This window comes from Macaca nemestrina, chromosome 5, assembly GCF_043159975.1.
Source record: "Macaca nemestrina isolate mMacNem1 chromosome 5, mMacNem.hap1, whole genome shotgun sequence".
Taxonomy (NCBI): domain Eukaryota; kingdom Metazoa; phylum Chordata; class Mammalia; order Primates; family Cercopithecidae; genus Macaca; species Macaca nemestrina.
In genome coordinates this window covers 16,285,215-16,309,875 of record NC_092129.1, presented here as the reverse complement: position 1 = coordinate 16,309,875, position 24,661 = coordinate 16,285,215, and the positions used below count along the sequence as shown (strand labels likewise).

Genomic DNA, 24,661 nt, shown 5'->3' with positions numbered 1-24,661 from the left:
AGCACTGAGATTACAGTTTTCTCATAAATAAAATGGGCTCTTGTGAAAACTAGGAAAAGTAATATGCAAATAGTATCTAGCATCATAGGGGCCAGGTATACAGTAGATACATGTGCCAAGTATATGGTACATGGTAGATGTTTTGATACGTGTTGGCAACTTCCCCTTCCCCTTCAGTCTTTTTTTTTTTTAATAGTTTAATGTATTTTAATAGCAAGCTTACAGGAACAGCACAGAAGACACACAACATTAAAAACATGTGCTTCCATGTAGGACAACTCAGTTAGAAAAGTATAGTGAATGGATGGAATCTACTGTATGATAAAAATGCTACAAACACCATTTAGTTGCCATCAATAAGAAATTTACTTGTTTTTAAAAAATCCACATGCTGGCATTGTCCAGAAAAATTTAACAGGTTTATTTATAATTATTATAAAGTTGAACCGCTGAAACTTGTTCACTGAAACATTTTAACTTGCATTAATGCTTTACGCCTCTGCATTTATATTAAAAATTCACACACAAATGAAAATGGAAAAACTGCCAATACCTGATTTCTGTCCCCTATTTTTCCACTCGCAATCATATACTTAGGTACCTTTTGACCCCATGGAAAAAAAAATCTAACGTTCAGAACTACCAATAACAGGAAGAAGAGAATTTTTTTTTTTTTTGAGAATGAAATGTTTCCCATCATAGTGGATTCTTAAGCACGTTCTCCACGTATGCGGCGTGCTAGCTGGATGTCTTTTGGCATAATTGTTACACGTTTGGCATGGATAGCACACAGGTGGGTGTCTTCAAAAAGGCCAACCAGATAGGCCTCACTTGCCTCCTGCAAAGCACCAATAGCTGCGCTCTGGAAGCGCAGATCTGTTTTAAAGTCCTGAGCAATTTCTCGCACCAGACGCTGGAAGGGAAGTTTGCAAATCAGAAGTTCAGTGGACTTCTGATAACGTCTAATTTCACGGAGTGCCACAGTACCAGGCCTGTAACGATGAGGTTTCTTCACCCCTCCAGTAGAGGGCGCACTCTTGCGAGCGGCTTTTGTAGCCAGTTGCTTCCTGGGTGCTTTACCACTGGTCGATTTGCGGGCAGTCTGCTTTGTACGAGCCATGGTACAGAGACCTCCTTCCTTACCCCCCTTCTCCTTCGGCTGGAGCTCAGCGAGCGAGAGGCGGCGCTGGCGTTAGAGAGCGACGGCTTCCCCTTCAGTCTTATCCTTCACATGGTAGAAAGTAATCTTCCAGAAGTACAGCCTTAATTATGTTATTTTCCGCCTCAAAAAAAGTGATAGTTCCCACTGACTATCTGTAGTAGAAGGAGACCTCTTTGGAGGACCTGCCCAGCCATGCCTCTTTCTTTCAACTTCCACACACACTATCCCTTCTATTGAAGGGTGAGCCCAGTAGGTTATGTTTTCACTGTATAACACCCCTACCCTGCCCCCCAACCAGAACAGCTGATATTCGAGGGGTAGACACCTGACCAGGAGACAGACAGTCCATTGGCCACTGGCTAATCAAATTGTCTCTGTCGAGTTGGAACCAAGAATCAAGAGACTGTGGTGACAAATGCTTGGCCTACAGGTTGGCTTGAGTCAGGGCCAGAGTTGCCCTATGGGGGATCAGAGGACACAGCGTGCAGAGAGAAGCAGTGGCAAGAAACTGTGGGCCACCAGAGAGAGTGACTGGGAATAGCTACTGTCCACACTCTAGCATCTGGAGGTCCAATCATGCTGCCCCGCACCATTTCTGTGAGATTCCTCTGAAGCATTGTGTACATCAGCTCTTTACTTGAGCAAATCCGAGGGAGTCTGGCCCACTACAGTCTGGCTCCACTGTCTGGCCAGGCTCATCTGTCCCATCATCTCCACCATCACCCTTGCCTTATCTCCTGGCTACACTGAGTTACCCAAAACTCTGCAAGCATGCTCTGCACTACTCCATTCTTTCCTCCTACCTGGATTGTTCTTTTTCCCTCTCTCCTCCTCTTAAAAGCTTATCCACTCTTTGAGACGCAACTCATACGCCTAGCGATGGCCACCCTCAGAGAACTCCCCACTCCTGGCTCTGGTCTTTTGAAGGCAGTCCCTGCACAGCACTGCTGGCTGTGGCTGTTAGTATATATACGTCCTTGAGTTTTGCTTCTTGCCACTAAGCTCAGTGAGGGTAGGAACCTGGCACACATTAGGGCCGATATATGACACTGAATTTAATCCAAGGATTGGAATCCTGAAACACAAGCTGAGTTTCTTCCGTAAAGAGGATTGTGCCAGTAGAAGGCAGTGCTCGTTAAAATGGAAATGCGTTTAGAGAATACTTCAGATTAAAGGGATGAGATCAAAGGGCACATTTTTGGCCAGGAGTTCTGAGTCTTAGAGACCCAAATAAATTGTAGACTTTTTATTTCCTGAACTGACTGGAACCATAACACTGGATTTGGTGCTGTAATATAAAACTTTCTGGAACTTTTAGCCTGATGGGAAGGCTCTTTGCTGTAAGTGTTAGGATTGCTCCTGTCTAAAATTAAAGCACTCACGCCTATTGCTGAAACTGGCTAGTACACCCAGAAGGCCTGATTTAGACTTCCGCGGTTGATCAGGGAACCGGCAGAGCCCTACCTTAGCTAGAGTTACAGACATACCCTGCTTCAGACTTATCAGGAGAGGGAGTGTCTGTATTACATGTGGACACACGTCCATTCTGGTTCGAGATCCTATGGCCCACGTCAAGAATAGAAAGCAGCTGCTCATGCAGACGGTGCGTGAAACATTAGCTGCGTTTTGCAAACATGTAAGAATTTCCCAGTAAGAATCTCGACTGCAGATGTGGGCCTGGCAGCCCCTCCTGGGCCTTGTGCCTGGGGCTCAGCCCTGGGGATGCTGTTCAAGCTGCACTTCCAGCCTGGCTCTGTACCAAGGAGCTGGTTTTGAGGTTCTAGGTCACAAGGTGAATCAAGCCCTTGCCCCTTATCCCAGGGAGGGAAACTCCTAACAGCTGAAACAAAGTCTGCTTTCTCACACTGACCTCTGACCAAGCTTTCTGAACAAACCCCAACCAGGTTAATCTAAAATCACCATTCTCAAATTTGCCTGTGCATGATCTAAGAGAATCTTTCAGCCCAGGCTGCAGTGCAATGGCATGATCTCGGCTCACTGCAACCTCCGCCTCCCATGTTCAAGTGATTCTCCTGCTTTAGCCTCCTGACTAGCTGGGATTACAGGCAAACGCCACCAGGCCCAACTAATTTTTGTATTTTTAGTAGAGATGGGGTTTTTCCATGTTGGCCAGACTGGTCTCGAACTTCTGACCTCAGGTGATCCTCCCGTCTTAGCCTCCCAAAGTGCTGGGATTACAGGCACGAGCCACCACACCTGGACTAAGATAATCTTTTAAAATGCAGGCTTTGATCCTTCAGTTCTTAAACATGACAATTGGATGTTTATGCCTATGTGTGAGATGTGTCACCCTTGAACCTTGTTACCATGTCTGCACATTACCTGTCTGACATGAAAAAAAAAAAAAAGAAGAAGAAAAATGCAGGTTTCTCAGCCCCTCCCAGACTTACTGAATAAGCTTTCTCAGGCAGAAGGTCATGAATTTGTCATTGAACATGTCATAGTCCATTCGGCTGCTATAACAAAAATACCATAGACTGGGTGGCTTATAAACAACAGAATTTTTTGTTGTTGTTTTTATCTTTGTTTTGTTTTGTTTTTTTGAAGCAGAGTCTCACTTGGTCACCCAGGCTAGAGTGCAGTGGAGCAATCTCAGCTCACTGCAACCTCCGTCTCCCAGGTTCAAGCAATTCTCCTGCCTCAGCCTCCCCAGTAGCTGGGATTACAGGCATGTGCCACCACACCTGGCTAATTTTTTGTATTTTTAGTAGGGACGGGGTTTCACCATATTGGCCGGGCTGGTCTTGAACTCCTAACCTCAGATGATCCACCCACCTCAGCCTCCCAAAGTGCTGGGATTACAGGTGTGAGCCACCACGCCGGGCCTGTTTTTACCTTTTTAGAGATGAGGTCTCTCTGTGTTGCCCAGGCTGGTCTCAAGCTCCTGGCCTAAAGTGATCCCCCTGCCTCAGCCTCACAAGTAGCTGGGATTATAGGTGTGAGCCATCATACCCAGCTAGAAATTTATTTCTTACAGCTCTGGAGGCTGGGCAGTCCAAGATCAAGGCACCAGCAGGTTTGGTGTCTATTGTGGCTGGTTCAGAGATGGTGGCTTCTTTCTGTGTCCTCACCTGGTGGAGGGGAACAGGGAGCTCTCTGGGGTCTCTTTCATAGGGGCTCTGCTCCCATTTGCAAGGGCTCTGCTCTCATGACCTAATCACCTCCCAAAGTCCCCACCTCCTAATACCGTCACATGGGGGGTTAGGATTCCAACTATGAATTTGGGGAAATAGAGCATTCAGTCATGTATGCCCTTTTCTCCTCTCCTTTGCCTCCTGCTGGAAACTTCTGGCCACAGAACAATTGCATGGCATACTTCGGGTTCCTTTTCAGTCCCTCTTGCCCCAGCCCCAGTGGCCCAGCCATAGAAGGCTCCTGCCTTCAACTCTGATCTGGACATCCCTGTCAACCGTTTCATAGTCTGCCCCTGCTGGCGAGGAGGGACACAGAAGGGAGCTGGTGAGCAGACACGCCAGGGCATGGCTGCAGATCCTCCCCTCTAGGCAGGGCAGCAGGGCAGCCTCGAAATGGGGCCTTCAGCTGCTGGAGAAGCAACCAGGCAGGTCAGGCGGACTTGGCATGACTCAACTGTTGTAAAAGCCAAATCCCTGATCCAACAGGGACTTGTGATCTGTGAGGAGTGTCCTGGGAACAGCCATGAAGCTGGGCTGGGGATCTGGGGACCTGACTCCCATCACACTGGGTGAGTATGCCCAGCTCACAGCCCTTCTCCTACTTGATTTGAGGCTGCAGGGCCTGGGCCTTCACACCAGCATTTCAAGGAGGTGCCACGCTATTGGGTTTGATGAGCCTGGCCTCCAGCAGACAGTCTCAGCGGATCACAGACTTACAGGGCACAAGGGACCGTTTTTCAGGGCAAGCCCCTGGTTTTATAGATGAAGCTGTTCAGAAAATATACTGAAAACTTCCACTAGCTTTATTCCTGTCCCCTACCTCATCCTTGTCAGAATGTCTCCACGTGGAATGGTGGCCAGTGCCCTCTCCCTGGGCTGGCCACACTTCAGGATGCCCCACCTCGATTCTCATGCCCTCTTTTGATAAATGCAACTATCTCAAGTACCTCCTCTTACCCTTCCAAGATTCAGATAAACTCCCCCAGGGGTGGGATTGGACCAGGGTGAGATGGCGATGCCCTGTAGAAGGCATCCTAGACATTAACAGGAACTTTCTCCAGCCGCTGAATGGAGTCTTGCTCTGTCACCCAGGCTGGAGTGCAGTGGCACGATCTCAGCTCACTGCAACCTCCGCCTCCTGGATTCAAGCAATTCTCCTGCCTCAGCCTCCCAAGTAGCTGGGACCACAGGCACCCGCCACCATGCCCAGCTAATTTTTTGTATTTTTAGTAGAGTTGGGGTTTCACCATGTTAGCCAGGATGGTCTCCATCCCCTGACTTCGTGATCTGGCTGCCTCGGCCTCCCAAAGTGCTGGGATTACAGGCTTGAGCCACCGCGCCCGGCCTTGTTTGGCTTTCTTAAAACCGAAAACCCTCAGGCAGAATTCTCCACTGCCTCCCCGACACAGGGGAAATCCTGTAGTGTGCCTTTTGCCCAGGCCACATCATGTTTCCAGCTCTTCCCCTGGCTGGCTGCTTCCTCCTGAGCTTGCTGCTGACTCAGGCAACTGAGAGGACAGGGACTGAAAATTTAGTTAAATGTCGATACCTAGACTCTTCTGATTTGGGGTGAAACCTAAAAATCTACATTTAAATTTTTTAAAAAAATTTTTTAGAGACAGGGTCTCGCTCTGTCACCTAGGTTGGAGTGCAGTGGCACAATCACAGCTCACTGCAGCCTCAATCACCTGGGCTCAAGTGATCCTCCCACCTCAGCCTCCCTAGTAGCCGAGAATACAGGCGCACACAACCATGCCCGGCTAATTTTAATTTTTTCAATTTTTCGTAGAGACAGGGTCTCACTATGTTGCCCAGGTTCGTCAAGCAATCTTCCCACCTCAGCCTCCCAAAGTGCTGGGATTACAGGCATGAGCCACCATGTTCAGTTGCATTTAAAAATACATAATATTTTTCTTCTTAATGGCACAAATAATATATGTGTACAGCCTAGTCAGTGTAAAAACAATAAACACTACAGATAAAGCAATGACGCCCTAACACACTTCTCAACATCATACCTTCCCAAAGGTAATCACTTCTCAACTTGGTTTGTATCATTACAATCTTTTTTTAATACATTCACAGACATGTTTTTTCTTTACATAAATGAAATCTTACTGCACATATTGTTCTGCACCTTGACTTTTCACCAAAGAGTATGACCCAGAGAATTTTTCTCGCTTCTTTTTAACAAATAAGATTTAGTAGTATGCCATAAGGTGGAAATGGCATCATTGAACGATTCTTCTGTTGATGGATAGTTAGGTTATTTCCAGATTTTCAGTGTTACAAACAAAGTTACATCCTTGCCCTTTTTATGGACATCTGTAAGGATTTCCCTTGGATAAATATCTAGAAGTGGAATTGCTTCAATATTAATTTTAATATATTCTTAAATTTAGTATCTCCTGCTGACTTGTTCCATTAAACTCCTTAGTGTAAATAAGTAATCATCTTCCTATAATCTTCATTTTTAATAAGTGCCAGATGATTTTGATACCAGTGTCCCAGGACCACATTTTGAATATGTCAAGTAGTGGTATACCAGTTGACTACTGCTACAATAATGCTAGGCTTACAGAAATTATTCCAAAACTTAATGGCTTAAAATGACAAGTTGGAATTTTTTTTTTTTTTTTTCTCATGGGTCTGCAGGTAGACCAGGACCCTGCTATACTTGACTGGACTCTAGGTTCAGAGTTCTAATTTGTCCACTGCAAAACTTGGCTGTAGGCTTCAGGTCAAGTTCAGATCTGTTTCACAGTGTTTATTCTGGGCCCAGGCTGAAGGGGGCAGTGGCTTCCTGGGAAATTCGTGTCTTATGACTATCACAGAAGCCCTCAGAGCTAAGTCAAGACTTTCAAACTTTTAAGACCTCAGAGTGCATCGCGATGTCTCAAATTCCACTGCCCAGTCAAATCATGTGGCCAAGCACACATCAATAGGTCAGGACATAGCCCCTGTACTTGAAGGGTGGGCTCTGCAACGTTATGACGAAGGGGACTGAAGAGTCACGACCAAGTCTTTCAGTCCCATCTACTGTAGTGGTGAAGGGTACAGGCTTTGGTGCCAGAAAGGAGAGTTGGTTTGAACCCCTGCTTCTGTGATATTAGGGAAATTACCAAATACAGAGTTACTCTTCCTCAGTGTTGTGTTGAGATGATCCTCACCAAAAATGATTTTTAGGAGTCAACTTTCATATTTGGTTTAGAGGAAACCAATAGAAGTCAAATGTCTTCTTCTTTTTTTTTTTTTTTTTTTTTGGCACAGCTTCTCACTCCGTCACCCAAGCTGGAGTGCGGCGGTGTGATCTCGACTCACTGCAACCTCTGCCTACCAAGTACGAGGGATTCTCCTGCCTCAGCCTCCTGAGTAGCTGGGATTACAGGCAAGAACTACCATGCCCAGCTAATTTTTGTATTTTTACTAGAGATGGGGTTTCACCATGTTGGCCAGGCTGGTCTCAAACTCCTGACCTCAAGTAATCCGCCCGCCTTGGCCTCCCAAAGTGCTGGGATTACAGGAGTGGGTCACTGCCCTCCACCAGAAATCAAATGTCTATTTATAATATGGAATTTATTAAGCAGATTTCAAAACTGCTTTGCAGCAGCACAGCTCTTCATTTTTCCTGTGAAACACATTACCCTAAGTTAGAAAACCAAGTCATGACTTCCTCACATGCTCTTGTTAATATGCCATTCACACCTTCCTTTGTGTTCATTCATAATTGGAATTTAAAGAGATTCATTTATTTCTCAGTGTTTTATTCCAAAAGAAAAAAAATACGATAATTACCATAGTTCCTTAAAAGATTTAGATTTTTAAAAGTACAACCTAAAAATAGATTCATGGTGTCTTCCAGTAATTTTTATCTATTTTAATGTTATTTTTGAAGTTTTTATTGAACTATAAAGCATTAATGTACATAGAAACATGTTTTTTAATTAAACAGAATCAAAGATTTTTTATCATAATTACTTTATGAGATTTAGCTTGAGAATTTTTATCTTGAGAATTACTGACAATACTGAGTATTTAAATCTTTTATTTTCTCAGTAATTATCCTTAACACCACCTCCCCCCCCCCCCACCAAATTTAGAGAATCTCATTTGTCTAGAATTTTTTAAAGAAAAAGAAAAACAACCTCAGGAATTCCGAAGTGCTACTGACTATCAAAATGTTTTCAAAAAAGACGACTAGGCCGGGTACAGTGGCTCACGTCTGTAATCCCAGCACAGACGTGGGAGGCCGAGGCAGGCAGATCACCTGACGTCAGGAGTTCAAGACCAGCCTGACCAATATGATGAAACCCCGTCTCTACTAAAAATACAAAAATTAACCAGGCGTAGTGGCATGCACCTGTAATCCCAGCTACTTGGGAGGCTGAGAGAGGAGAATCACTTGAACCTGGGAGGCGGAGGTTGCGGTTAGCCGAGATCATACTATTGCACTCCAGCCTGGGCAACAAGAGCAAAACTCTATCTCAAAAAAGAAAGACAACTCTTCATGTGCTGAAAACATAGCATGGTCAGACTTCTCTGTAGACATGGGAAGTTTCTATACTGTTAGAGTTTTAGACTAAATGTGGCATTGAAGAATATAAAAATCAACATAAATGTATTAGTTTGCTGGGACTGCCATAACAAAGTACCACAGACAGGGTGGCTTAAACAACAGAAATTTCTCACAGTTCTGGAGGCTACAGGTCCAAGGTCAAAGTATCAGCAGGGCTGGTTTCTCCTAAGGCCTCTCCTCCAGATTTGAAGATTCACCATAAAACTATAAGACAAAGTACTATTGGCCAGGTGCGGTGGCTCATGCCTTATAATCCCAGCACTTTGGGAGGTCGAGGAGGATGGATCACCTGAGGTCAGGAGTTTGCTACCAGCCTGGCCAATATGGCGAAACCCCATCTCTACTAAAAATACAAAAAATTAGCCCGGTGTGGTGATGCATGCCTGTAATCCCAGCTACTGGGGAGGCTGAGGCAGGGAGAATTGCTTGAACCTGGGAGGCTGAGGTTGCAGTGAGTTGAAACTGTGCCACTGCACTTCAGCCTGGCACAGAAGTGTCTCGCCAGAGCGAGACTCCATTAAAAAGAAGGACAGAGAGAGAGAGAGAGAGAGAAAGAAAAAGAAAGAAAGAAAGAAAGAAAGAAAGAAAGAAAGAAAGAAAGAAAGAAAGAAAGAAAGAAAGAAAGAAAGAAAGAAAGAAAGAAAGAAAGAGAGGAAAGAAAGAAAGAAAGAAAGAAAGAAAGAAAGAAAGAAAGAAAGAAAGAAAGAAAGAAAGAAAGAAAGAGAGGAAAGAAAGAAAGAAAGAAAGAAAGAAAGAAAGAAAGAAAGAAAGAAAGAAGGAAAGAAAGAAAGAAAGAAAAAGAGAATTATTGAGACAAGGATAAACACATAGACAAATGGAACAGAATAAAGGTTCCAGAAATAGACCCACACATATATATAGTCGTTTGATTTGCAACAAAGGGACCACGGCAATCCAACAGGAAAACAGTCTTTTCAATATATGATGTCAAGTCATTTACATACCATGTCGAACAAAAATCTTTCACACTTATTTTACACCACACACAAAAATTAATTTGAGCTTAAGTCATATTCTTAAATGCAAAAGGTAAAACAATTGGCCTCTAGCGAAAAACAGTGGAATATCTTCATGCCCTTGGAGTAGGCAGAGATTTCTTTAAAATATTTCACAATAAAAGTAAAACATGATAAATTGGACCTTTTCAAAAATAAGAATGTATGTTAATCTTTTTTTTTTTTTTTTTTTTTTTTTTTTTTTGTCGTGTCTCTGCCAGGCTTTGGTATCAGGATGATGCTGGCCTCATAAAATGAGTTAGGGAGGATTCCCTCTTTTTCTGTTGATTGAAATAGTTTCAGAAGGAATGGTACCAGCTCCTCCTTGTACCTCTGGTAGAATTCCGCTCTGAATCCATCTGGTCCTGGACTTTTTTTGGTTGGTAGGCTATTAATTATTGCCTCAATTTCAGAGCCTGTTATTGGTCTATTCAGGGATTCAACTTCTTCCTGGTTTACTCTTGGGAGGGTGTATGTGTCCAGTAATTTATCCATTTCTTCTAGATTTTCTAGTTTACTTGGGTAGAGGTGCTTATAGTATTCTCTGATGGTAGTTTGTATTTCTGTGGGATCGGTAGTGATATCCCCTTTATCATTTTTTATTGTGTCTAATTTGATTTTTCTCTCTTTTCTTCTTTATTAGTCTTGCTAGCAGTCTATCAATTTTGTTGATCTTTTCAAAAAACCAGCTCCTGGATTCATTGATTTTTTGAAGGGTTTTTTGTGTCTCTATCTCCTTCAGTTCTGTTCTGATCTTAGTTATTTCTTGCCTTCTGCTAGATTTTGAATGTATTTGCTCTTGCTTCTCTAGTTCTTTTAATTGTGGTGTTAGGGTGTCAATTTTAGATCTTTCCTGCTTTCTCTTGTGGGCATTTAGTGCTATAAATTTCCCTCTACACACTGCTTTAAATGTGTCCCAGAGATTCCGATATGTTGTGTCTTTGTTCTCATTGGTTTCAAAGAACATCTTTATTTCTGCCTTCTTTTCGTTATGTACCCAGTAGTCATTCAGGAGCAGGTTTGTTCAGTTTCCCTGTAGTTGAGTGGTTTTGAATGAGTTTCTTAATCCTGAGTTCTAGTTTGATTACACTGTGGTCTGAAAGACAGTTATAATTTCTGTTCTTTTACATTTGCTGAGGAGTGCTTCACTTACGTAGAGAATTTTAGACCAATATCCCTGATGAACATCAATGCAAAAATCCTCAATATAATACTGGCAAACTGAATCCAGCAGCACATCAAAAAGCTTACCCACCACGATCAAGTTGGCTTCATCCCTGGGATGCAAGGCTGGTTCAATATATGCAAATCAATAAATGTAATCCATCACATAAACAGAACCAAAGACAAAAACCACATGATTATCTCAATAGATGCAGAAAAGGCCTTCAACAAAAGTCAACAGCCCTTCATGCTAAAAACTCTCAATAAATTAGGTATTGATGTGACGTACCTCAAAATAGTAAGAGCTATTTATGACAAACCCACAGCCAATATCATACTGAATGGGAAAAAACTGGAAGCATTCCCTTTGAAAACTGGCACAAGACAGGGATGCCCTCTCTCATCACTCCTATTCAACATAGTGTTGGAAATTCTGGCCAGGGCAATCAGGCATGAGAAAGAAATAAAGGATATTCAGCTAGGAAAAGGGGAAGTCAAATTGTCCCTGTTTGCAGATGACATGATTGTCTATTTAGAAAACCCCATCATCTCAGCCCAAAATCTCCTTAAGCTGATAAGCAACTTCAGCAAAATCTCAGGATACAAAATCAATGTGCAAAAATCACAAGCATTCTTATACACCAATAACAGACAGAGAGCCAAATCATGAGTGAACTCCCATTCGCAATTGCTTCAAAGAGAATAAAATATCTAGGAATCCAGCTTACAAGGGATGTGACGGAACTCTTCAAGGAGAACTACAAACCACTGCTGAACGAAATAAAAGAGGACACAAACAAATGGAAGAACATTCCATGCTCATGGATAGGAAGAATCAATATCATGAAAATGGTCATACTGCCCAAGATAATTTATAGATTCAATGCCATCCCCATCAAGCTACCAATGACTTTATTCACAGAATTGGAAAAAACTACTTTAAAATTCATATGGAACCAAAAAAGAGCTCACATTGCCAAGATAATCCTAAGTCAAAAGAACAAAGCTAGAGGCATCACGCTACCTGACTTCAAACTATACTACAAGGCTACAGTAACCAAAACAGCATGGTACTGGTACCAAAACAGAGAGATAGACCAATGGAACAGAACAGAGCCCTCAGAAATAATACCACACATCTACAACCATCTGATCTCTGACAAACCTGACAAAAACAAGAAATGGGGAAATGATTCCCTATTTAATAAATGGTGCTGGGAAAACTGGCTAGCCATGAGTAGAAAGCTGAAACTGGATCCCTTCCTTACACTTTATACAAACATTAATTCAAGAAGTATTAAAGACTTACATGTTAGACCTAAAACCATAAAAACCCTAGAAGAAAACCTAGGCAATATCATTCAGGACATAGGCAGGGGCAAGGACTTCATGTCTAAAACACCAAAAGCAATGGCAACAAAACCAAAATTGACAAATGGTATCTAATTAAACTAAAGAGCTTCTGCACAGCAAAAGAAACTACAATCAGAGTGAACAGGCAACCTACAGAATGGGAGAAAAGTTTTACAATCTACCCATCTGACAAAGGGCTAATAGCCAGAATCTACAAAGAACTTAAACAAATTTACAAGAAAAAATCAAACCCCATCAAAAAGTAAGTAAAGGATATGAACAGACGCTTCTCAAAAGAAGACATTTATGCAGCCAAGAGACACATGAAAAAATGCTCATCATCACTGGCCATCAGAGAAAAGCAAATCAAAACCACAATGAGATACCATCTCACACCAGTTAGAATGGCACACAGCTAATAAGTGGAGAAGCCAGAAATTGAGCACAGCCAGTCCAGTGGCAGAACCCACCTTCCTCACCTCTGCACTGTGCAGCCTCCACTAACAGGGCGCGGTTTCTGCAGAAACCTTTCTTGGCCATAAATCACTCCTCGAAGCACTTTGCCCGCTCTGTTCTCAAGATTGAAGGAGCCAAAGCAACATTAGCATTCCAGGGCTTCACAAGAGCAGGGGTCATTGCCCCAGTGGCCCTCGGCTTTCTCTGAGGCCGCATTGGGTCCACAGCACTCCCTTTATTGTGCTGGCTTCCCTGGGGCCCCCTGCTGCCCTGGCTTTTTGACAGATGTTCCAGGTCGAACCCAGAAGTACCACTTTACATTTCTTCAAGACGACACTCCCTTCCTCCACACTCCGCCCACCACCACCCCCGCGCAGCCTCACCTTCAGGCTGCCGAGGCCAACATCCACTCCTTCCTGGAAAGAAACGATTTATAACATGCTCAGCCTGGCAGGTGCCACAAGGAAACCTGTCAAGGCTCCTGTGGTTTGGGACTTCAGTGTGTGAGAAGTCCTTAACCCTGTAGACTTCAGGGTCCCTTTTGTGCGCAATCTCACTAAGACAAAGACGAAGCTGTAGGTGTGGAGCCTGTGGCACATCCTGGGGCACATAGAGAGTGGGGGCGCTGATACTGATTTCACTGTAAAAAGCCCCTAAAAACGTTTGATTTAGTGAGCTATTTTGGAGATTCTCCATCCCAAAACAGAATTTTAAAGTAGAACCATGTACTCATGTGTCAATAGACAGGAGAATACAATTCTCTCTCTCTCTTTCTCTCTCTCGCTTCCCCCTCCAGCCTCCTTCTTTCTAACCCTGGTTTCTCTGAAATTCACTAAAACCTCCAAAAAGGTGTCTGCTTGGAGTCAGAGGGTGCCGCCTTCAGTGTCATAGATTTCCTATGCTGAGCACATTCCATAGTAGAAAAGCAGCTCCAAGTTTGGATTTGGGATGCTAGGTGCTAGCACGGGACTGGCTCTCTCTCTCTCAGATCCTTGTTTTGTGTGTTCTGTTAGGGGCTAGTAAGGCCTCCAGCTGATATCATTTGTGATCCAATAAAGGGGGTGTTGGAGCACCCCATCCCAGCTGTCTGTCACCACAGGGAACCGTGCTTTTTCCAGGCCCAAATTTACGTCCATCCTCCATAAACTTTATACTGTGCCATGCTGCTGTTAAAAGTGATTTACTCACGAGGCGTTGGATCACAGGATGCAGACCTTCAGGAGATCCGTGCTAACTCCATGGGCGTCACATAAAGAAACCACCTGAGGGTCAGGGCAGTTCTCCAGAGGGTCTTGAATCTCAGAGGTCAGGGGATAGCTTCTCCCCAGCTGAGGTCTCGGAGGCATTCTCTGGCTGGCTTTATAGCCTGACAGCCATGAAATTAGAGGAGGCCACAGAAGTATCTCACTTGGTTTGACCTGGAATGATACCTACTACGTGCCATATCTTTCCTTTTTCATCTATACATACCCCAAAAAAGTCCATATATACTGGGGTGGTTATCTGAAGGGGAAAATGGAGGGAAATGTGTGTATATAGTCATTTAATATACATAGTTAATATAAATATACATTTAATATAATTTAAATATGAAAAATAAGGCACTTTAAAAATATTTGTGCATTATATGTGACCAAGGCTATTTCTGCTCATCAGTGAACAATAGAGAGAAGAGTTGAGCCCAGACCTTGAAAGCTCCTCCAGTGGGCAAACGGTGTGGACCGGGGTGGAGCTACCTGACGGAGCAGGGGCTGGGCTTTGGCAGGGAAAGTGGTCCCTTTTGTCACTTACGCATTCTATTTTGTGCCTCCATGTCAAGCCTCTTTATACAAATAACTAATTCCCAGAAGCGAGAGAAGAGTATGTCCTGATGTTTTATTTTCATAGCATCTTTGTCTATTCAGTGCGGTGACTGGTTTGCCATACTTTGCCCTCCACACTGGACCATGGTAAATTACTTTGGGGCTCAGACATCCCACACTTAAGAGACATAGAACCAAAGAGAACATATGATCTAGCTTCCTCATTCTGACAAGCTCAAACTAAAGGAATAATGAGTCCTATCTCTCTGCTATGTAAGCTTAAGAATGAGACTGTCCTAGCGCTCTTAATTTGCACAGTGTTATCAGTCAGGGTAACGAACACTAGCTACAGTAACAAAAATTCCAGTAGTATCAGAGGCTTAACAATTCAGTCAGACTCCAGTGCAGTGTGGTTTCACAGCTCTCCAGAGCATCTCTCCTCTAAGCTATCACTTGGGCTTTTTTCACCTTAGGGCACCACCATCCCCGAGAGCTCCTTTGGAGCCTTCTGCTGGATCCCCTACCTTCATCTGGCCATCAGTGAACTGATGGTCTAATGGGATGTTTTAGGGGCCAGATCTGGAAATGACATTTATTACTTCTGCTCAAATTCAATTGACCAGAACTTGTTGCATGCCCCACCTAGAAGCAAGTCTGGAGAATATTTTCTCCTCATGTGCTTGAAAGCGGAAATGGAATTGGTGGCAAGTAGTCAGTCCTAGACACACCTAGGAATGGAGGTGAACTTGAACTAAGAGCTCAAGGCCTGACAGCATCCCTTTCCTGCCTTGAAGCAGCATTTAATAATCCCATCAGTTGTGATATATATTTATGTCATCTACATAGTGTGATTTGTGGACCATTAGGAAGTTGTTCTTCTCCAAAATACCTTCACTAGCCTGCTTATTCTGGAACTTTATCATTAGAAATTCATCCCATTGGGTTCAGCATTGCCTTGATCTTTTCTTTCTCTTTTACCGTATGTGCTGGTTATAAATTTGTAGCCTCTTGACTTTAAATTCACCATTCATTGCATGATCTTCAAAAATGGAGCTGTGCCCTTCAAACATTTTTCTCTTGCAGTTGGCACAATGTTAAGCTGTGTGTATATATGTTTAGTCATTTAAACATATACTGTGGTTTGGGGCTTCAGTAGAGGGGTCTGGGGAGACACTGCAGGAGGAAGGGGTTTCTGTCCTGGCTCCCTTATGCTTGCTTGGCAGACACCCGAAGCTTAGAAGACTCTGGTGGCACAAGCAACTTCTCCTATGCCTGGCTCCTATAATGCATGGTGACCAGAGGCACCCAGTGGCCAGCAGCTTCCTGGGCACGTCCCTCACCTTGGGTGGTTTTGCAGCAGAATGCATCTGGTACAACATCTTCCTGTGATCAGCTTTTCCTGACACCCTAGAGGATGGATTTCCAGGAAGTTTCACCTCTCTGTCCTCTCTGTCATCCCCTGTGCCACAACTGAGCCTTCTTCAACTAAGTCTGGATCTCAGCCCTAGGGGGCCTCTTCCTTGGCCTCTATCTCAGCTCTAAAGGTAGTGGCTGCTCCTTATAGCTGCCATTCTGATATTCTTTAGAGTTCTTTTTACATCTTACCAATCAGTTCTTTGTTACTTTAGTCTCCTGTTATAATGAGTAATTCTTTAAGTTACACTTTCCCTGTTCAAACTACTGTATAGTTTCTCTCTCTTGATTGCATACAGACTGATATGGAACACAAATGTCCTTGGGGTAGAACTCACACAGAGTCGATGACACTTTACTGTAAAATAGTTTGTTTTGTTTTCCTGGCACCTAGAGAGCAATAGTTGTCCTGGAGCTGAGTGAGGAGAAACACCCAGCCAGGGATGATGGGAAAATCCTAGTAAAAAAAACTTTGCCTATTTCACAATTTTGTCATGAGCTTGACTATAGCTGTTAAGAGTTATTCTTTATTTCAGTGCAAAATGTCTTTCGTTCCCTAGGGTTAGCCTAACAGCACTAGAAATAGAATGAAGGCACTAGTTTTTCTGGTGAAGCAGCAACTATTGTACTTTGATAAGCTTAGTACGTTCCTTACTTTGTTGCTTTGTTTTTTAATCACACATAAAAATGTGTTGCCATATAAAACATAAAGAGGACAGCTCCGGACGTTTCATTTCATGGAACAGAGCTGGGCTACTCCTGGGTGTACATGATCACCTTCAGGCTGCAAGGAAAATGTGAATTAAAAACATGAGGATCATCAGACAGTGAAACAGCTCAGTTCAGGAGAGAATTGTGTTGCCTTTCTCTGGGGGTTGTTAAAAATAGGATCTCAGATCATCTCTTTAGAATGGTGGAAATGTGGTCTTAATTAAAAGCTGGAGTAGGAAGAAGACAACAAAGGTCCCTTCCAACTTAAAAATCTTTTATATCAAAGTGATATATCTACGTGATTAAAAAAACCAATGGTACAGGAGGACTTATTTGGAAAATCAACTGTCCTCTCTCTTATATTCCTTCTCTCACAGTCTACTGATTCCTGTTCCTCAATTCTCTTCATGTTATAGGGCTATACCCTTTTAAAATGCGTTTATTATCATTTTAATGGGTCCTTGGGAGGCAGTGGCAGAAACCCAAGTGCCCAGTCCACCATCTTGAAAAATAAGCTTTCCTATTAAAATTGATTTTTTTTCTTAGGCAAGAACATAAGAAACAGAACCCAGTATTCTGAAAATACCCTGCTTACTAAGTCAAATGCACTATCTGTGCCATTTAAGCCTGTAAAGGAAACATTCTTCTTCTAGCTAGTCCAGTGCTTTTTTCTGAGACAGAGTCTCACTCTGTCACCCAGGCTGGAGTGCAGTGGCACAATCTCGGCTCACTGCAGCCTCCGCCTCCTGGGTTCAAGGGATTCTCCTGCCTCAGCCTCCCAAGTAGCTGGGATTACAGGCGCCCACCACCATGCCTGGCTAATGTTTGTATCTTTAGTAGAGATGGGATTTTACCATGTTGGCCAGGCTGGTCTAAAACTCCTGACCTCAGGTGATCCACCTACCTTGGCCTCCCAAAGTGCTGGGATTATAGGCATGAGCCACTGTGCTCGGCCAGTCCACTCCTTTTGACCTTTTGGATAAGTTTCTCTGTCCTACTGGCCACTTGGTGTTCTTCTCCTCACCCATCTGGTACTCTTTGGACAAACATTACCTTGAACATCTACATTTTTTTTTTTCTTTTTTTGAGACAGAGTCTCGCTCTGTGACTCAGGCTGGAGTGCAGTGCCATGATCTCGGCTCACTGCAACCTCCGCCTCCCAGGTCCAAGTGATTCTCCAGCTTCAGCTCCCGAGTAGCTGGGATTACAGGCATGCACCACCACGCCCAGCTGAGTTTTGTATTTTTAGTAAAGACGAGGTTTTGCCATGTTGTCCAGGCTGGTCTCGAACTCACGGCCTTAAGTGATCCACCTGCTTCAGCCTCTCAAAGTGTTGAGACTACAGGCATGAACACTTGCACCCTGTTGAACATCTACATTTTAATTAAAACATTCAATAGACGTCAACCATTTTAATAAGCAGCTTGTATTATTATTACCAAAATTAAAATAGCAATATTGCAGATGGTGTAATAGCTACAACCCCAAAGTGCTATGTCCTACAAAAAGAGTCACAGCAACAAAGCAGCTAGGACCCAAGGAGCGTAAGTGTGGAGTCGTCACACTGTGTCCTCCCACCCTCTTGAGTGAGGGTGGTTACCACGTCTCACAATCACTGACTTTTCTACTAGGACGGCTTGTTGTAATTCCCCTACCGCTGCCCTTTGTGACAAAAAAAAATGGAGGGCTGCGTGGTACATAAAAGAGAGAAATGAGGCTAAATTGTTCTTCAATCTACTGCTGGTTAATCCATCTACACTTCATCCCAATTTCTACTTTTCTCCCCAACTGCTGCAACACCACAGAAGGCCCTGCCCAGCAGCCCTGAATGAGCCAAAGCTGTGCTTTAATTAGCCGGCAGCACTTCACTTAAGCTCATGTAATCTCACGGCCATTAGTCTATCATGTTTGTTATTAAGAATTGTTTTCAAGAGGGCCACGTAGAAAACACTCATAGAATGCACGTTTTTCTGGGCTGAAGCGCTGGTGTTAGTGACAGGGAAAGCGCGGGGACATCTACTTCTCCAAAAAATACCATCAAAGCTCCTTAGCACATAATACATTTTAGCAATCAGAGCCAGAATCCAAAAGCATAATAAAAAAAAGGCAAGTGAAAATGCTTATAATCGTCATATTTTAAATGCCTTATTTCCTGCCAATCTTAGATCCGTTCCCAGAGAAGCGTAAGTTACCCGCTCTGCCAGCGCCTTTGTCAACTGCCAGCTGTTACTTCCCTGGAAAAAGGGTCAGAAGGCTGCTGGTAGCTAATAGCCAGTCAGAAGCTGCAAGTCAGAGCCGTCCCTCGTGGGTTTTAGCTACTGGCTGATTGTCAGCTGAGAGCTACAAGTTCTGGTTTGATAAAAGCCAGCTATAGATTTCAAACCTTCTTCTTTTTTTTTCTTTTTCCATTTGTGCTCTGAAATTGTTGTGCGCTCCAAATGGAACTCCATGAGCACGTGGGCCTTTGTTCTGCCTTGTTAGACGCCAACAGTTGGAGTCCTCACTCAACAGTTCCTTTGCAGGGCGGGGGAGCAGGGCGGGGTGGAGCGAGGTGAGGTAGGAGGAGAGGGGTTGGGGTGGGATGAGCCGCACAATGCCCGGTAGCACACGTGCAACCCCGAATGTGGCTGAACGCAGCTGAGAGTGTTTCATGCTCAATCTGAGAGACGCTCAGCCTCTCTAGTTGTTTCCGTGGCAGGCGGCGAGTGGGGGTGGATGTGCTTGTAAGTTCCAGTCAGGTTTCATTGACTGAAGCCCCTTGAAATGAAATGAGTCATCAGTTCCATGAGTCAGGCATGAAACCAAAATCTTAAACTGGCTCTTGGATCCCAACTGTTCCTAGAGACTAGCAGTCAAGAATTGATTTTTCTGAGTGAGACATGGTGTGGAACTTAGAGAGCTCTCTAGATTTCAGGGGGTCAGGTAAGAGGAACAGGAGGCCGGAGCAGGACCTCTGTAGCATGGTGTGCTTTCGACTCAGAAGCTTAGGGGCTGTCATCTGCAATGCATCAACAGTGAAAAATAAACACCCAGCAGAATTGGGCTTTGAGTTAAGGCGAAGGCACAATAAATTTCAACTGGTTAAATTAATCGCTTGCTGCTTGTTGTGAATATTAATCCCAGGGAGGGAACTGGCTTCCACTCCATCAAAAGACAGGTGAAAACTGAAAACAGCAAAACATTTGGGATCTTCAGAGGGAGGGCTTACCTGTGAGCCAAGTGTTGATGCTGAATCCCAAAGAGAAGCAGAATCTTAAAAACAACTTCTCCTGCTTTATAGGCACAGCTGCGCTGCAGTCACCAGCTCTCCCTGCCCTCAGCCCTCACCTGTCCCCCTCTAGGTCTCTCCAGGGACATGTACATGGAAGGGTGTTGCCTGAGGGTACAGAAGATGAAAGAGCCAAGGCTCCTAATTTGTGAGATTTTTTCATTGTGATAAAATGCACGTAACATAAAATTTACCACTTTAACCATTTCTAAATGTACAATTCAGTGGCATTAAGTACATTCACATTGTTGTGCAACCTTCACTACTATCCATCTCCAGAGCATTTTCATCCAGAACAGTACTGCGTATGCATTAAACAAATAACTCCCCATTTCGCTCTCTCCCAGCCCCTGGTAGCCTCTATTCTACTTTCTGTCTCTATGAGTTTGACTACTCTAGGTATTTCATATAACTGGAATCATGCAATATCAGCCCTTTTGTGTCTGGCTTATTTACTTAGCATAATGTCTGCAAGGTTCATCCTTGTTGCAGCATGTGTCAAGACTAACTTCCTTTTTAAGGCTGAGTGATGGTCCACTGTATGTATAGACCACATTCTGTTTATCCACCCATCCTCTGATGGATATTTGGGTATTGCAAACAATGCTGCTATAAATACACTGCAAAAATATCTGTCCAAGTCCCTGCTTTTAATTCTTTTCGGGACATACCCAGAGGTTGAATTGCTGAATCATGCTATAATCCTATGTTTAACTTTCTGAGAAACTACCAAACTGTTTCCTAATTTTTTAATATTCCTGAAATGTATGATGTAACAAAGAAAAATATCACTACAAAAACATAAAATGATGGCTTATTTTGGCATTTAGGGAATAGTATTGATCTCAGTGGTAGATGGCTGCTTATGGAATTCCCTTGATGGAACATGATCAGTTGAGATCACCAGCAATGGTCAGGAAGGAGAGAATTGCTACCAAGCAAATGAATTCGGTGGTACTGTCTGATAAAGCTGCAAGAATCTTGTCTCCTCTGGGTGGTACTAAGACATGGGTCTAGAGCTATGAAAGGAGGGAGAGAAGTTTCTGGACAGAGGTGGCATCCAGGGACCCTAAGATGACTGTGAGATATTTGCTATGGCAAAGATGGTCAATGAAGCTTTGAACGTCTCATAGTCCATTTGATATTTTTAGTAGAGATGGGTTTTCACCATGTTGGCTAGGCTGGTCTCGAACTCCTGACCTCAGGTGATCCATCTGCCTCAGCCTCCCAAAGTGCTGGGATGACAGGCGTGAGCCACGTGCCCGGCCTCATAGTCCTTTTTAAATATTTACTTGGTGTGCCCGGAACTGTAATTCCCCTCCATTGTTCCTGTTATGTGGAACAGAATTGTGATGGTGACCTTTTGGGCAAATAGGAAGAATGGGAGCAACAGGGAGGTGGGGGAGGGGCTCTCCAAATGGTGGGGAGGGAAGCAGCACCCACATTCAGTGAGAGCAGTGGTCAGAATGTGCGGTGGCTGTGAGGCACTTCAAAAATCCTGCCAGAAATGAGGTGGGACTTGGAGTGACTATGAAAGGAAAAGGCAATTCCAGACAGTGGCAGGACTCGGGGCTTTCCAGATTATCCTGAGAGTACCGTGCCTCTGCACAGGAACACGGGAGCCACTGGCTGACTTGAAGTGAAGCCCCAGGACCATGTGCCAGGCAGGAAATCCCTGCTTAGTAAATGTTCCAACAGGCCCATAACCAAAACTCACCCCCTCACCCCTCTGAGACAAGTTCTAGCAAAACACACGGCCCGTGAAATAGAAGGCTGTGAGTTTCAGGGAGCTGGGAGACACCGGGACAGCTTAGATTAGATCTAACTTCCCATCACTATGAGCAACACCCCCAAACGAGTCTCTCCTGAGGCAGGTCAGCCCTGAGCCACGCAGAGCAGAGACTGGGCTTGGAGTGTGGCCTTACTCAGACACAACCACCCCTCACTGCAACAGCAGCACGCCAACGGGCTGCCAGCCTCCGTAAGGCCATGTGGGCATCAGAACCTTGATTCGGAGAGCAGGTAGGGTCACCTCTATCCAGGTATCCATCTGTATCAACACAGAGGAGGTTTCTTTAACTTAAGACTTTGAGCAACAAAAGATTTGTTAGCCAGGTGTGGTGGCCCATGCCTATAATCCCAGCACTTTGGGAGGCCGAGGTGGGAGAATTGCTTGAACCCAAGAGTTCCAGACTAGCCTGGGCAACACAACAAGACCCTGCCTCTAAAAAATAGAAAATAAATAAATAAAAACCAAAAGATTTGTTGATGGTGACTGATCCCAATACTCTGTAGGAAGAATTGGGTATGATTTTATTAGTCTCTAGTTAGGCTTTTACGCATTAATGAGAGGTTCACTATTGTTTTAGTTCTGAGGTGTCTTCTGCTTCTTTTGCCAACAGTCTGGTGGTAACTCTCAACCTGTGTGACTGAGGGATTCACCACTAGGCTGCTCAGGTCTGGCGCCTCATTGCAGGTCCTCCCTCCTTGTCCCCACCCCACAGGGGCCACTCTATGGAGCTGAGGGTCATTCACACTCGCCTCAGGGCCCTCAGCACTAAGCCCCAGTCTTTACCAATGTAACAGGAAAGGAAAACAATCAACACAAAAAAGAAATGATTGTAGTTGTGCATCTAAATTCTAGAGGCGTAGGATGGATGGGCAGAGGGAGTAGAAGGAAAGGGGCTTGATTGTTGAAGAAAACACCTGTTTGGTTAGGAAAGCTGAGCCTCCTTTCCACCCTACCCACAGCCTGGCATTGTCTGGAAGGAGAATGGATCTACACAATGAGATGGCAAGAATTTGGAAATTTTCTTCAGGCTTCAAAGGAGACTGGTTTGCCATGACCTAGAATAGGGTAAAAGGGGCCAGACTCTGCTCCAAAAAAATTGCTAAGGCCAGGGTTTAAGAAGAAAGATAACTCTGGCCAGGTGCCGCGGCTCACGCCTGTAATCCCAACACTTTGGGAGGCTGAGGTGGGCAGATCACTTGAGGTCAGGAGTTCAAGACCAGCCTGACCAACATGGTGAAACCCCGTCTCTACTAAAATACAGTAAAGCCAGGCATGGTGGCACATGCCTGTAATCCCTGCTACTCGTGAGGCTGAAGCAGGAGAGAGAATCCCTTGAGCCCTGGAGGCAGATTTTGGAGTGAGCCAAGATTGCGTCACTGCACTCCAGCCCGGGTGACCAAGCGAGATTCTGTCTCAAAAAAAAAGAAGAAAGATAACTCCAGAAATTCCCCATAAGCTGCAAAGCTGAGGTTCCTCAGAATAGCAGTACCACCCTTAGGCCCTGTGCTTTAAACCCTTGTTACTCAGATTATGATCCAGAGACCAGCAGCATCAGTAGCACTTGAGAGCTTGTTAGCAATGCAGACTCACAGGCCCCACCCAGACTTACAGAACTAGAACCTGTCATTTAAAAGACCCCCTGGCAATTTATATGTATGCTAAATTTTTTGTTTGTTTGTTTGTTTTGTTTAAGATGGAGTCTCACTCTGTTCCCCAGGCTGGAGTGCAGTGGTGCAATCTCGGCTCACTGCAACCTCCGCCTTTAGGATTCAAGCGATTCTCCTGCCTTAGCCTTCAGAGTAGCTGGCATTATAGGCACCTACCACAATGCCTGGCTAATTTTTGTATTCTAGTAGAGATGGGGTTTCACCATGTTGGCCAGGCTGGTCTCAAACTCCTGACCTCAAGCAATCCATCTGCCTCGGCCTCCTAAAGTGCTGTGATTACAGGCGTGCACCACCACTCCCGGCCTTTATGCTAAATTTTGCTAAGAAATGTTTTAGAGCATTGGTCTGCAATTTGACTGTGCATTGTGATTTCCTGGGAAGCTCGTTACAACACTGATTTCTCAACTGCCAGAACTCTCAGGTGATTCTATTATGCAGCAGAATCTGAGAACCACTGCCTTGGAGAACTTTGATCTGGCCTTTCTCGGGCTGTGCCCGTGTGCATGGGGTGAGGCATCCATGGCACAGGGGTGTGCTGGCAAAATAGCTCCCCAGGAAAACAAAAATCTGATTTACAGTGTTTGTCAATTTCCATAATGTAAATATTCCCACCATCACTGATTTCAAGCTACCACCATGATGTGACTGAAAGTGGAGTTAGAAGATGTGCAGAGTTGGTTCCCAAGGGCCTGTCCTAGCCAACACCACTGTGTAGGGCCAATGGGGTACGTCCACTGGAGCCTCTCCCACTCCATGAGGACCAGGGAATGACCTGATCCCAAAGTGGGCAGTAGAGAGTTCACATGTGAGGTCCCTCGTGTGCACGATGGAGCTGTTGTTGGGAAGAGAATGGGGGAGAAGGTGAGGGTTGAGGTCTCCATTTGTGCTCCTGTCCATCCCTGTGGATGTAGGGGTGGGCCTGCCGGACAGTGAGAACTCATTTGGAATTTTCAGCCCTTTCCAGATCACTGCTATGAATAGTGACCCTCTATTATTATGAAACCTCCTCAGTCCTTAAGAACACGTTTCCAGGGATTGGCTTGGTTGAGGTGTGCTTGGGGGAATGAAGGAAGATGGAGAATGCTCATGCCTTGGGTGAGGGAAGGGGAGAGAGGACAGCAGATAC

The 24,661-nt window shown here is 44.4% G+C and overlaps 1 protein-coding gene and 1 non-coding gene across 2 annotated transcripts; one reads left to right on the top strand and one right to left on the bottom strand.

Annotated features, from left to right (window-relative positions):
* Nucleotides 1-397: 397 nt before the first annotated feature.
* LOC105492091 (histone H3.3A-like) lies at nt 398-1,203 on the bottom strand. Its single transcript, XM_011758982.2, has one exon. It carries the CDS (start codon nt 1,118-1,120, stop codon nt 710-712), a length of 411 nt encoding a protein of 136 aa, XP_011757284.2. The 5' UTR covers nt 1,121-1,203; the 3' UTR covers nt 398-709.
* Nucleotides 1,204-3,414: 2,211 nt separating this feature from the next.
* Nucleotides 3,415-3,515, top strand: LOC112428528 (small nucleolar RNA U13). The gene has a single exon (XR_003020511.1). It is a non-coding gene; the product is annotated as a small nucleolar RNA U13 (small nucleolar RNA).
* Nucleotides 3,516-24,661: the final 21,146 nt, after the last annotated feature.

Excerpts from the sequence above, each read along its gene's own strand:
- LOC105492091 (XM_011758982.2), bottom strand. The coding sequence starts at position 1,120 with ATGGCTCGTACAAAGCAGACTGCCCGCAAATCGACCAGTGGTAAAGCA.